Source organism: Ochotona curzoniae, unplaced genomic scaffold, assembly GCF_017591425.1.
Source record: "Ochotona curzoniae isolate NIBS_2020 unplaced genomic scaffold, NIBS_Ocur_1.0 patch49, whole genome shotgun sequence".
NCBI classification, from domain to species: domain Eukaryota; kingdom Metazoa; phylum Chordata; class Mammalia; order Lagomorpha; family Ochotonidae; genus Ochotona; species Ochotona curzoniae.
Window position 1 is genome coordinate 1121331 of NW_024467027.1, and position 15385 is coordinate 1136715.

A 15385-nucleotide genomic window follows, 5' to 3' on the forward strand; every position below is an offset into this window, starting at 1 on the left:
TCACATCATGGGGTGAAAAAGCAGTGATTTTCATGAGTTATTAACGCAGGGGAAATTGGTCTCCAGTTCTGTTTATAAATTTTATCTCCTTGACGCATTTTTTTATATCTTGTTCAGTAGCAATGCCTTTTCCATAGGGGCAGATTACAGAAAATCTGTTGAAGAATCATAGTTCCTTGACTTGTTCTGATGCACCCAAATAGACTTGCTTACTGACACCATCTAAAACATTCAGTTAATGGCACTTGTTGGAGGTGATGTTGTCCCCAGAGGCTCTTTTATGATTCAGGCATGGGATAAAGAATGTGAGGCATGGTCTTCAGTTTAGATTGGCATGTTCAGGGGGTCGCTGGTCAGTAGGTGTCTGCATGTAAGGCACAGTTAAGTATTAGGGTGGTGTTACAATGTGTTGTAGGATGCTCCTGTGGCAGGCTGTATCTGCTCAAACTAAACCTAATAGGAAGGTGAAATGGCAGCATGAACACCATCCTGCAAAATGGTCCTAAGGTACCTGGGTAATAAGTTTCCACAAGTTTCCAAAGGACAATAGCTCCTGAGTGTTACACTGTTTTTTGTTTTGTTTTGTTTTTATCACCTGCTCTGAGTGAGGGTGGTGCAGAAGGCTCCTTTATACTCAATAGTGATGGGGTAGAATTTTTCAGAATCTTTTGCTAAAACACATTGCATCAAATCTCTTTAGGATGATGTAGTTATTGAAGCATGAAGGAATCCATGAATATCACAGCTCTCAAAATGAGAAAAGTCATGTAATTTTATTTACTTGCCTGAATACGAAGATAAAATGAATACAGTGTCTATTTAGATACAGTAAGAATTCTGTTTGTTTTCATCCATTGGGAATTCCTAGGTAGATACTTACGATTAACTTTTTTCCCACTGTATACATAAGTGTTTAATTCACTTATGGATAAACCCATGGTTTAAATGGCTTAAGCCATTTACATGGGTGGTAATTTGTTCCTGTCATTTAAGCATTGATTTAGTCTTCTGTTGTCATGTTACTGGGATGCTCTTCCCATTTGCGTTCGGTTTTGTCTGGTGCTATTCCTCTTTCAAGAGAACATATTGAACTATCATTTGTAGGGCAGGTTTGGAAGAAGCAAATTCTTTTAGCTTTTCTTTACTGTGGAAGAATTTGATTTCATTTTTGAAGACAAAATAAAGCTTTGCTGCATATGTTATCCTGGTTGGGCTGACGATTTTCTTTTCTTTTCTTTTCCTTTTTTTTTTTTAGAATCTGGAATATATTACTCCATTCTCTTCTTGCCTATATAGTTTCCTGTAAGAGGTCTCCTGTGAGTTTAATTGGCATTCCTGTATATGTCAGTTGATTTTTCTCATGTGTACATTTAAAGACCTTTTCCTTATGTTCGACTGAAGAGAGCTTGATAATCATGTGTCGTTGTGAAGATTGCTTTTGATCAGGCCTGTTAGGAATTCTGTGTCCCTTCTGGATTTTGTTTCCCAACTCTTTCTCCAGATTAGAGAAAATTTTCATTAATATTTCATTAAATATATTTGTAAAACCAGTTTCTCTTTCTGTATCTTCTGGGACTCCCATAACTCTTTTTTTTTACATTTTATTATTATTATTATTATTATCATTTTATGATATGGTTCCATAGGCTCCTGGCATTTCCCTTATCTCCTCCCCAAATCCCTCCCCCCCACCTAGTTCCTCTATATCATTACTAAAATATAGTTCTTCATACACAGTCATATGTCCATCATTGCGGGCATGGACAATGGCAGAGAGTCCAACATCCTATTGTCAAGAAATAGTGAACAGTTTTATTGTAAGTCTGTCTTTGTCCAGAAGTAGAAATGCATACTACATTGTATCCTCACATCTGGATGTTACTCTCTGTTTCACAGCTACTATACATCCCCCTCAAAAGAAAAGTCATAATACAAAATCAACAATGGAAAGAAAAATGAAAAATTTGCAAGGCCATGAAGTTAAATGACACGTTAGTAGATGTGACAGTCTCCATGACACAGATACTATACATCTCCTTAAATGAAAAGCCACAAAAGAAAATTAACATGAGGGAGAAAAAAGAAATGAGCAACACCATGAAGTTGAATATCATGCTACTAAAAGACTAACATGTAGCTGAGGAAATGAAAATCAAGAACCTTCTTGAAGAAAATGATGCTACTGTATGCCTCCATCATGCTACAGCAGCAGCTAAAAGAGCTCACAGCTCCAGATGAAAACATTCCAGCAAAGATCCTTTCTTACAATCATGCCAATCGAGCTGTTGCCATTCTTTGTAACCACAGAGGGCACCACCCAAGACTTTTGAGAAGTCGATGATGAACTTGCAGTCTAAGATTGATGCCAAGAAGGAACAGCTTGCAGTTGTTCAGGGAGACCTAAAAAGTGCTAAGGCTGATGCCAAGGTCATGAAGAATGCTGAGACCAATAAGTTAGTGGAGTAAAAGAAGAAAGCTGTGCAAAGATAGGAAGAGCAGCTAATGAAACTAGAAGTTCAGGCTACAGACCAGGAGGAGCATAAACAAATTGCCTTGGGAACCTCCGAACCCAATTATCTGGACCCTAGGATCACAGTGGCTTGGTCCAAGAAATGGGGGGGGCCCACTGGGAAAATTTACAACAAAACCCAGTGTGAAAAATTTGCTAGGGCTATTGATATGGCTAATGAGGACAATGAGTTTTAGCCAGTCTCAAAGGGCAGGGTTCTGTGAAAAGGAACAGTGTGGTTTGGGGAAGATGGATCAACTGAGAGCCTTACTCGCCTTCAAGCTTGAGGGAGAGAGGCAACAAGTCTTAACAGATCATCTTTGCAAAAAGATAAGCCTGGAGATATTATAAGGGAAAGCTGAGCCAGTTGTCCTATGGACAACTTATTTAAATATATTTCAGATATCAAAATTCTAGCTGTATGATTTGTTTTGAATTTTGTTTTTATTTTCAAGAGGGCAAGTGGATGGAAATTTGTCAGCATTCTGCCAAATTCACTGTTTCACTGAAATGTTTGGATTCTCTTAGCTACTGTATGTGTTTTTACAGTTAGGGTTTTGCAATAACTACTATATTTTAATAGAAATGAATTCCTAACTTCCCTTCCCTCTTCCCCATTTCAGGAATTAAAAATTAAGTAGAACAAAAACCCAGCGCACCTGTTAGAGTTGTCACTCTGTATTGTCATGGGAATCAGTTTTCATTAAACTTGAAGCCGTTTGTGACATCAGCAGTGTTTTGGTTCAGACACCTATTCACAGAAAAGCATGATGGGAAAATATTTCCTGACTTGAGTGTTCTTTTTTAAATGTGAATTTTTATTTCTTTTTAATTATTTTAAAATGTTTAAACCTTTTTCTTGATCTTAAAGATCCTGTAGATTGGGGTTGGGGAGGGGAGAAGGGCAAGTGAGTCTAAGGATAATGAAATAATCAGTGACTGAAACCATTTTCCCATCATCCTTTGTTCTGAGCATTCTCTGTACCCGGTAAGATGTCCATCCTTTTCTTTTAAAATCCCAGTCTTGAAATAATTTGGGATATGAAAAGTTCCATAGGTCAGTATTTAGAGGAAATGAGTATTTGCCCCCCCCCAAAAAAAGAAAAATAATCAAGATTTTAGGGCTTTTAATTTTTTCTTTTGTAATTGTGTAAAAAATGAAAAAAAAAACATAAAAAGCAGAATTTTAATGTGAAGGCATTTTTTTGCTTTAATTATTGTTTTAGAGGCACCTGGTGTTTCTCTAATTCTGGGACCTGCTCCAACCGGAAGTGGAAGAAAGGTTGCAGAGACAACGGTGCAGCCTCAGCACGGTATCACAGGAGGTGGAGAGTGGTGAGCCAAAGCTGGGGCTGTGGAGACCACGGTGGAAATCTGACATAAGAACCCAGACCTGCAACTCGCTGGAGGTTGTGGCACAAGTGGCTGCAAGTAAAAAGTTGTGTGCCAACTGCATTAAAGAATGGAAAATGAGTAAGCCTACCCAGGCTACACACACACACACACAATGAATTCATGTACAAACCTCTTCAAAGAGCAATATTCCCGGGAATGTCAGAGACCAAATTATTCTCATGTCTCCTTGTGGCACAAGGTCTTTCTTGCACATTTTAACACAGCTCTTATCTGCATGTGAGGGTCTTGCTAATGCTACATTTATTTTTGTTCTTATGGCAAATGAGAATGTGAATGATTTAAAATTTCTTTCTGAAGAAGTCAATTGGTATACATTTGGTATATCAAAATACTACTGGCTGTGAGTGTTGATTTGTATCCTTACACTTTTAGTGAACTCATACATCTAACTCAAGTTTTTTAGTAGAGCGATTTTTTAAATGAATATTTTCATGTCATTTTCAGCCAGCAATACTTTCATTCTTTCCTTTCCTAGTCATATGTCATTTTTTAAATTTTTCTCTTGTGCTCCATCTATGGCTACACTTACTTTGTTCAGTGACAGCAGAGAGAAGGGCCATATTGTCTGCTTGTAGAACTGAAAGGCAGTACTCTCTGATTAAGAAAACGTTTCCCTTATTAAGAACGATGTTGCTGAAGTTTATTCATAGGATTTTCCAGCTTTCTTCAGAGATTTTTCAGTATAAATGGATGAATGATTTAATCAAATGTCTTTTCTGCAATTGTTGAGATAATAATCTTATTGTTAGTCTTCATTCTGTGAATGTAATGTACTACAGTTATTGAGTGTGTATCATTTTCTTTTTTTAAAGATTTATTTTTATCATTTTTTCATTGGAAAGGCGGATATACAGAGAGGAGAGACAGAGAGGAAGATCTTCCGTTCGATGATTCACTCCTCAAGTGAGCGCAAAGGCCAATACTACGCCAATCCAAAGCCAGGAGCCTCTTCCGGGTCTCCCACGCGGGTGCAGGGTCCCAAAGCTTTGGGCCATCCTCGACTGCCTTCCCGGGCCACAGGCAGGGAGCTGGAAGGGAAGCGGGGCTGCCGGGATAGAACCAGCGCCCATATGGGATCCCGGGCGTGCAAGGCGAGGACCTTAACCACTTGCGCCACCGCGCCAGGCCCGTGTATCGTTTTCTTAAAAGATTTACTTTTATTATTTAATTAGACGTATATACATAAAGGTATTGCATCCATTGATTCACTACACAAGTCACTCCAGTGGTTAGAGCTGAACCAATCCAAAACCAGGAGCCAGGAGTATCTTACATTTCTCCCACTTAGGTTCAGATCCCAAGGCTTTGGGTCATCCTCTATTCCTTTCCCAGGCCACAAGCAGGGAGCTAGATGGGAAGGGGAGCAACCATGTCATGAGCTGCTACCTATATGTGATCCTGTACATGCAAAGCAAGGGTTTAGCCACTTAGCCATCACGCTGTACCCATTGAGTGTGTATCTTGAATCACCTTTTGTCATTTGCATTAATCCCACTTAACTATGGTGGATGAGCATTCTGTTGTGCTCTTAGATTTAATTTGCTAAGGAAGTACACCAAACTATACTAAAAAATTTGTGTTTATGTTTGTCAGACATGTTTTCAAGGTAGTACTTTTTTTTTTGCTTTTGTTTAAATTCATTCCAGTATCTTCTCTAAGGCCTATGTGGCAATGTGAATTTCCTTTGTGATTAACTTGGAAATTATCCATTTCTTCTTAAATTTTATGAGGTTAGCTTCATTGGGTAGTGCTGTTGTTGGCTTTTTTCTTTTCCAGAATAAACAATATATTTCCATTACTCCTTCCCGGTGCAATGTCTGCTAAAAATATGCTGCTAGTCTATTGGGAAATGTTTTATACAATTTAGTTGGCACTGAGGTTTCCCTTCCACCCTCCAAAGTTCCCTCCCTTCCCCAACTGGTGTTTTTAGTGAGTTTTCAAAAGTCCACCATGCTGCCACTGAAGTGTCTCTCATCAGTGTAAGTAATTGGCAGTTATTTTGTGTTTGGACATATTTAATTGTGATTTGGGTTTTTCCATTGCAAATTTTAGAGTGCTTTCTGCGTCTTCTAAGAGCAAGTCTGCAACATGTGGGCTTGCAGATTCCTCCTGGTCATTTGCTAGAGGTCCAATAAGCTTCTGATGGATATTAATAGTTTTCTTCCGATTGGGGAATTTATCAACTTTTGAATTTCAAAGGTTTTCTGTGCTTCTACTGTGTTAATTTATATCTTCTTCAAGGATTCAAAGCAATTGAAATTTTCTTCTTTTGATGGTGTCCCAAAAATTTTTGGAGGTATCTTCATTCTTTTTTCTGTGTGACTGCAATGTTTTTTATTTAAACTCATATTCTTTCTTCTGCTACATGTGCTCTGTTGCTTAAACTTTCCTATGTATCTTGCAATGGATACTGAGGTTTTCTGTTATATATTCTTTACAAGATCTCTCCTTCTCCTTGGCTCATTTCTTATTCCCCGGTTTTCTTCAACTTAATAGATGTATACTTCTGTATCTTTTTGATCATCTTTATAACGATTCCTTTAATTTCTTTATCAGAATATTGTAAAGCATCACTGTCTTCCTTTGAAGGCTAAAAATTTCATAGCTTTTTTTCACACATCTTATTTCCTTGAATTGGTATCTGGTATATCAGTTATCTCCACCATTTGAAAGAATGGCCTGCAAGTAAGGGGATTTTTCCAACAGATGCATCTTCATTATTCATATTTCTTTAGTTTGAATTGGATGTTATAATATGCCTACATCTTAACTTGATGTTAGCATCAAGCAAAGCAGATCTCTGGTAGCCCTGGAACAAATGGGTTACTCAGAGCATGTGCTAGGTAGAGAGCAGTGCATTAATTGTCCCTGCAGCATGAATCTTTGAAGGCAAAGCTAAGAGTTCTGTAGGAACACAGACCTAAAGCTGCTGCCAATGATGTCAGAATTGAGAGAGTGGAGTGGACTTATGGATTCTCAGTCTTTACTGGATGGGGATGCCAAAGATATAGGTTCTGGGCTCCTATGTTCACGGAATTTCAATTTTCACCAAAGTACCATGGTGATGGTTCTGTGAGTTTCTAGATGCACAGCCTTCAGCTCCCAACTGAAGAATTGAGGCTATGAGCTCAGGGCTCACACTGACAATACAGGTGGACAGACCCAAGACACTACATACTGAGGAACTGAGGCTGTGAGCTCAAGGCTCACACTGACAACAATACAGGTGGACAGACCCAAGACACTACAGACTGAAGAACTGAGGCTATGAGTTCAGGGCTCACACTGACAGCAATACAGGTGAACAAACCCAAGACACTACAGACTAAGAAGAATTTCTACTTGAATGACCTGAGCGTATGAACTGGCCACATCTGGTGGGAAATCTCAGAGGGAGTCACAAAAGTCCTGTTCATGAGTCCCAGTGTCTCCGGGCCATGACAATAAGAAAAACTGACCTAATGATAAGGAGAGGAAGGGTCTGAATAGCTGGCCTTACTGGCCCTTAATGACCACTGCGGCTTCCTCCTGAGCCTAGGGATGCCAATGTATGTTGTTTATCTAGAGGCTCTTTGCTGAGGCTCTCTTCTTTACACTTTCCCCTGAAATTTGGATTGCCCAGCCCTGGGTCTGAGTTGCACTTTCTCTCTTTTTTTTTTTTTTTTTTTTTGTTTTGCTTTGTTTTGTTTTGTTTTGTTTTTCTACTACCAAACTATCATCCATCTCAGGACTTCACACTTTGTATGGTTCTCACACTCTTTTACTTGGATCCAGTGTTCTTTCTTGGGCAAATTCTCTAAATAAAATCTAACTTTTTAGTTGATATTTTGTTTGTTCCCTGAGGAAGAACAGGTGGATCTTGGACACATCTACTTGACTGTCTTGCACACCCTGTTGTAATTTTTAGAAATAATGATCAACAATTTTGTAGGTGGGTCTCCACTAGCATTTGTTCATCTCTTCCCATGAAGAAACTGAAATCATGGGGATTGAGGAGATACAGGGGTAGGGTAAATCATGGCAGTAGTGATGTTTCTGGGAGATTGTTAGATGTACAACCTTCCAGCTATCAACTGAAGAGCTGAAGTTATGAGATCAGAGCGGGCACTGGCAGTAGTACAGCTGGACACACTCAAGACACTATAGACTAAGACACTACAGCCATTCGTAAGGGATTACTGTTTGGAAAGAGTCAGGCGTGTAAAATGGCTACATCTGGTGGGAAATCTGGGAAGGAGTCACACATAGATGGTTTTCTCAGGCTTTGAGTGATGATTCTAGATTTCTCGTGAATCTCACATTTTCAGTGTATGCCTCTTCTACTGCTGCCCTTTGCTCAGATTCTCCTCTTCACCTTGTCCCCTGACATTTGGATTCCATCCACCATAGATCTGGATTGCACTTTGACTCTGCATTTCTTTCTGTCTCTAAACTGCCACGATTTTATAATGGTCTTTTATTATTTAGTAGTTACTTTATTTTTCCTACTCTTTTTTCCCATTTGTTTATTATTAGTATTTTATGATACAGTTCCACAGGCTCTGGAATTTTACTAGCCTTATCCCTAAATCCACTCCCCCGCCCACTCCAATTTCTTCTATATTATTAAATAAGAGAGATCTTCATAAAAAGTCACAAGCCCATCATTGTGGGCATAGACAATGGTAAAAAGTCCAGAATCCTTCATCAAGATAAATAGTTTGAGTCAGCGTCCATCTTTGACCTGGATGTAGACATGCATACTGCACTGTATCCTCACATCTGAACATGAGAGTCCCCATTACAGTTACTATATGTGGCCTTAAATAAAAATTCACAAAACAAAATCAACAGCAGAAAGAAAAATAGACATTTAAAATGGCATGGAGTTAAATAGCATGCTACTTAACAACTAATGTGACACTGAAGAAATGGAAAAGAAAAGCAAGAATCTTCTTGGAGAAAATGATGTCAAAGCATGATCTATGAGTCAGTGAAGAATTTAACATGAGAGAAGAAGGTTTTGGAGGGGATCCGAAGTGATAGCGTAATGGTTAAAGTCCTAGCCTTGAATGCACAGGGATACCATATGGGCACCAGTTCTAATCCTGGCAGCTCCACTTCCCATCCAAGTCCCTGCTTGTGCCCTGGGAAAACAGTTGAGCACGGCCCAAAGCCTTGGGACCCTGCACCCACATGTTACACCCAGAAGAGCTCCTGGCTCCTGGCTTTGGATCCGCATAGCACTAGCTGTTGCGGTCACTTGGGGAGTAAATCATCGGACAGATCTTCCTCTCTGTCTTTTCTCTTCTCAGTACATCTGCCTTTCCAATAAAAATAACTAAATTTTTTCAAAAAGTATACTTTATATAAAAAATAAGGTTTTGAAGGAATTAAAGTAAAACCCAAAACACCAAATGAGATAATATTTCTTGCTGATATTTGTTGGTGAGATGTATCTCTTGTAGGCAACACAGAGATAGATTTTGTTTCATTAATCCAGTTTACTAACGTAATATTTCATTGATGAAATTAAGTAATTTGCCTTCAGTATTAATATAAATAGGTGGTAATTTGGCCCTGCCATTGTAGCAATGGGTTGTTTATTGTTTAGTCTTCTGTTGTTATTTTACTGTGATGTTTTAACTATTTACCTTTGATTTTGGTGGGTACTATTCCTTTTGCCTCTCAAGAGTGCATCTTTAAATATCATTTGTATGCCAGATGTGGAAGATGTGGATTCTTTGAGCTTTTCTTTTTTTTTTTAAGATTTATTTTTATTATTTTTTATTGGAAAGGCAGATATACAGAGAGGAGAGACAGAGAGGAAGATCTTCCATCCGATGATTCACTCCCCAAGTGAGCGCAATGGCCGATACTATGCCGATCTGAAGCCAGGAGCCTCTTCCGGGTCTCCCACGCGGGTGCAGGGTCCCAAAGCTTTGGCCCATCCTCGACTGCTTTCCTGGGCCACAGGTGGGGAGCTGGAAGGGAAGTGGGGCTGCAGGGATAGAACTGGCGCCCATATGGGATCCTGGGCGTGCAAGGTGAGGACTTAACCACTGTGCCACCTCACCGGGCCCCGAGCTTTTCTTTACTGTGGAAGAATTTTATTTCATTTTCTAAAACAAAGCAAAGATTTCCTGGGTATGTTATTCTGAATCAACATTTGTTTTCCTTTGAGAATCTGAAAAATGTCACATCATTCTCTTTTTGCCTGTGTAGTTTCCTGCAAGAGGTCAGATGTAAATCTGATTGCCATTCCTCTATATGCCATTTTTTTATGTGCATATTTCAGGATCTTTTATATTCAACTGAAGAGAGCTTGATTATCAAGTGTTGTAGTGAATGTCATTTTTAGTGAATCCTCTTGGGAGCTCTGTACCCCTTCTTGATGTAGTTTTCACAACTCTTTCTCCAGATTAGGGACATTTGCCTTTGTGATTTCATTCAATGCATCTTTAAATCAGCTTCTCTTTCTGAGCCTTCTGAAATCCCCAAAACTCCTTCATTTGGCCTTTTAATAGTGTCCCTGAATTCTTGTATAATTTTCTTAGTTTCATGCAGTCTTTCTTCCCATTATTTGTTTCCCATTGTGACAAGAAATATTGTCCAAATCTGTGGTTCTTTCCTCTGCCTCATTTTTCTATTATTAAAACTGTGAATTTTTAGTTTGCTCCATTACATTGTTTTGTTGCAGTGTTACGGTTTCCTTTGTGACACATTCCTTAAATTCCTTGAACTCCTATGTGTGCCTCTCATTTTTTATAAGAAGCTTTAATTGGATTTTTTTCTGAATTCTATATTCCCCATTGCCTTGATATATTCTTCAGTTAACTCTGAGGTTAGCAAAGGCTTTTGCATTCACAGGGGGAGATTTCAGTAATATGCATTGTGCCCCGTCTCTTCGTTTACTCTTTCTCATTGTGCTGCTGGTTAATATTCTTCTCCGTAGGTCAAGTTTCTAAGTTGTATCACCCGCAGGTCTACAGTTCTGTTTTACTTATTGCATTTGGTACCTGGTTCTTTGTTTGTACTCATATATGCGACTCCCCCAAGTGAGTTTCAAGTCTGGGCTCTTGTATTAGGCTCCTGCTACATTCTCTGAAGCCCCAGATATTGGTTCATCTCTCTCCAACTCCTGTGATCCTGTGATGAGGCAGCACCATTGTCTGCACTACCTTTCTCATACTTTTGGTTCGAACAGTTGCCAGCATTAGGGAGATTCCAAGTGTCCCAAATAACTAGGCAGCTGGTGGTACTGTTCTCACTGTAATGCACTGACCATCAGCACTGAGGGTCATCCAGACCTCTTTTGAACTGAAAGATGCCAGAGTTGGTATTCTTTCTCCCTGTGGGACCAGACAATAAACTGAGCTGGAAGTGAGCTCAGCACATTACAAAGACTTTCTCCCACTGTATCTAATGGTATCTGATGTGCCACTGGTGGAGTTTTGGATCTGCTGGCCATTAGGTATGAGGCGTACATGGACCTATTTTGAGTGGAGCCTGTAGGATGCCACCCCAGTGCAATGCACTTAGCCAGAATGCTCCAAGCTCAGCGAGTGCTCCAAGCTCAGCAAATGCTTAGATCCGTCCCAGGGTCTTTGCCTCCTAATACATAATGGTACCCAATATGTTTCTGGTAGGTGTCTGGGGTGAAATCCACCCAGTTCCCACACACCTCTATGGAATATCTTGCTCCATCTCTGCTCCTGGTATAATCAAATAAATCAGCAGGATGGGCAGTTCTTTGTCTGGGATCACCTCCTGAGCTCCTGGTGACCTCCTCTTCCACCTGGATGTAGATGGAGCGCTGGCTGTTGCTAGAGCTCAGTTTGCTGCTTGCTGACTGCCACTGGGGTAACTCGTCGTTACAACACCACACTGTTATCTCCACTGCTTTCCCATGTCCTTTAGTGTTCAGGTGCCCTTATCCCATCGGCCTGCCCTCTCCTATTTCCTGGAATGTGCCCTCCCTGCTTCACTCTAGCTATTGATTCTCTCTGCTTAACGTGTCCTTACCCTATCCCACCATCTTGATTCTCCTCTATTTTAATGGCCTCACATTGGGTGGTTGTTCATTCTTGGGCACATGCTCCACAATCCAACTTATTCTTAATATGTTTTTTTTTTCCTTTGGGACAGTACATGAATCTCTGGCAATCTATTTAACTATCTTGCTCTCACACGTTACAAATTTCAGAAATACTGATCAATAATTTTGCAGTTGAATATCAACTAGACATTTAATTTTTTTTCCATATAAAAACTGAAGTCCTGGGATTTGGGGAGATACATAACTAGGGTACAATATCATAACATCATATTTAAAGTAAATGCTATCAAATTGACATAGACTTTACCTTCCCGATATTATAGGAAAGAAGTTGTTTGTCATGTTTTACAACAGGTGAAGTTTCTCATTCCTTTTAACTTTCTATGCATAGTTACACTTAGGAAGTAGAGAATTATGCTTTATTTCCATGAGTGGGAGAGTATAAATAAATCATTTTCTGTGCAAAGCAAGATGGCCCTTACCGCTTCATGATTTATCTAGCATATAATATGTTTATCAGTATGGATACATGCTTACTTATTTCATAATTTGAATAAAAAATGCAAAATTATTTATTTCACATAAGATGAATAAATATCACCCAATTTGTTCATACAGGTGTAAGATTTACACACTTTCTCACCTGCAAAGACCTAGGGATTGGATATTAAAATGAGATTAAGAAGAACACAATGAAAAGAAGTTTCCTTCATACTATGAGGAAAATGTAAGGAGCAGAAATTTCATTACGTGGATAACTGTAAAATAAGAGAGGCATATACACTTTGGTAGAGTCAATTTACCATGAAAGAATTAAGATACAGGGTTAAAACACTATATGTTTATGTTAGATTAAATATGTTGAATTTTTATTATCAATTGATGAGATAAATAACATGTTCAGATCTATGCATCAATTTGTTGAGATTTTAACATATCAATCACATTCTGCAGAAGGCCAATTATTCTTTTATCAGAACTAATAAACACCAAAGGACTGACAGTGGCATAGACATTTTCCACAAGACTCTGAATACCCAAGATAACTGGATCATATTTCCACAAAGCAGTTGATACAGATGAAATGGTAATATCCACACAGTACATAATCACAAAGATACTCATGAGCAGTAGGACAGTATGGGTGGCCCTTTTGGCTGGTGAGATTCTTGGGGAAATGCTCATGCTGTGAAGGTACTCGGACTTCCTCTGATGGCTACATAAGAAAACCACCATGTACATGCTGCACAGCAGCATCATTCCTATGAAGAATGCTTTCTGGAACAGAGAAAGTGTGAGAAATAGCACCATGATGATGGAGTTCATTGAGGAAAGTGAGCAGTACTTATTGACATTGAGTAGATTGCTTCTATTGGAATGAACTACTGTATAGATAATCATGTAGCTATTGGAAGACAAATTGAGGCTCCAAAGACAGAAGAAAGCAATGATAATATAATTTGTGAGTTTATGTTTAAATCTTGACAAGTAGAAGGAGCTGGGACTGATGGTGATGACCTGAACAATGCTCAGGAGACAGGTGGTGGAGATGGAGAGTTCCCTAGTCACTCTAATTATGTAGAGCACAAGCTTACATTTTAATTCATTTGGAAAATTCAGTGAGTTCATCATGTCTGTGGATAAAATATTCATAGTAGCAAATAGCATCACTAGGTGGACAAAAGCCAGTTTACAGGTGGTTATATCAATGGGCCTTGGCCTATGAACCTGGTGGAATGTGATGATGTGGAAGCCAAGGAGGAAGACATTGGCTAAGATTCCAATGCCAGCTTGGAAAAAATAAACAATTTTAAATGATAACATAAGTGGAGACTTTATTCACCTCAGCATGCTGAAAACATTTCAAATACCTACAAAACAAACGACATACATTTTTGTCATGAAAATCGTCACTTTTTTTTTTTTTTGCCAACAGATTTATAATGAGGTCTGAATGCTGAACAGTGTTTCCTGGATGTAAGTCTTCTGCACTAGCTTTTTTTTTTTTTTTTTACAACAAATGTGTTTTCTCTGATTTGAACCATTGTAAGTCTCCTCTATTTGGCGATATCAAAGTAATTCTGCAAAAATAATCTTATTTTTAATTTCCCATATCTAAACTTTCTGTGGTATGTTTTGAAAACACACACCAACACACACATATATAAGTAATACACACTCAGAAATAACCAGCAGAAAAAACGAATTCCTCTGCAACCACCTGACACAAATGAGTTGACAAAGCACACATTCCACAGTTGACTAAATTGTTGGTGAACTGAATTCAAAGGTTTGATATGGTTAGCAAAAATACTGATTTATCACCCCTGGTAACTGATTGCTCCATAAACATATATGTGCACACTCAGCACAACATGGATTCAGGATAAAACTGACTAAATGATTGACTATTTACATATCTGAAGAAATGTATTAATTCAACTTCAATCATATATTCAAACATGGAATAGATCTATATAATCAATTTTAATACATGTGTGAACTTGTATTTGCATACTTCATACATTATGATTCATTTAGTAAAAATAAAATAATCACATACAGTAAAATGGAGAAGAGTTTCAATATTTTCTTTCACCATTGCAATATTTGACTAATTCTCCCTAACTCTTGCCTTCTCATTTTGTGAATGTCCACCAAATGTTGAAACAAATTTCGCCATATATATCATCAAATGTTTTTTGTTTTCTATGAGGGGCTTGATAATGTACAATTAATATGATAGTATACAATTAATATGATTATGGTGAGTGAACATTGACAGTTATAATAACATATTTACATAATTGCTCTTAAAATTTGCCTTAATCCTCATAATCTAAATATTGATAGTTTTCTCTGTCATTTATCTATATGTTGCCGGAGTCCAGCTCCAGCCGAGTTCGGAGCTCGGGAAGGGTGCGTGGAGTCGGCAATAAAGAAAGACACAGACACAGACACTTGATGTGTTCTCACAACAGCCCAGGAAAAAACTGTCCTTTTTATTTACTCAAAACCCTTCTCAAGCTTCTGCACAAGCAACTATTCTATTTTTTTTTCTTTTCAAAATTAAGGGGGCATGTACAGACATTTGGTCACTCCGTCTGCACTTCAAGGCTAAGCAGGTGCTCCTAAAGATAATTTTGTAAAATACTGTATTCATATTCTTCAAAGCAAGCTATTGTTTATTCTTCAACAGTAGCCATAGAGCAACAGCCAGGACTCCAAGGCCAAGGACATGCGATTATCTAATCAGTAGTACTTTCCCACCACATTTCTACTTCTACAATTTACTCATCATTTAATGGGAAAATAGGTTACAAGGGAAAAAACCTAAAATCTAAAACAGAAACTTCAAATGTTAAATCTCCCTACAACTATAGACTCCTACAACCCCATAAACAATAAAGCAATAATCAAAA

The 15385-nt window shown here is 38.5% G+C and overlaps 1 protein-coding gene across 1 annotated transcript; it reads right to left on the reverse strand.

Moving 5' to 3' along the window:
* Positions 1-12869: 12869 nt before the first annotated feature.
* On the reverse strand, positions 12870-13787 carry LOC121168072 (putative vomeronasal receptor-like protein 4). Its single transcript, XM_040997842.1, has one exon. It carries the CDS (start codon positions 13785-13787, stop codon positions 12870-12872), a length of 918 nt encoding a protein of 305 aa, XP_040853776.1.
* Positions 13788-15385: the final 1598 nt, after the last annotated feature.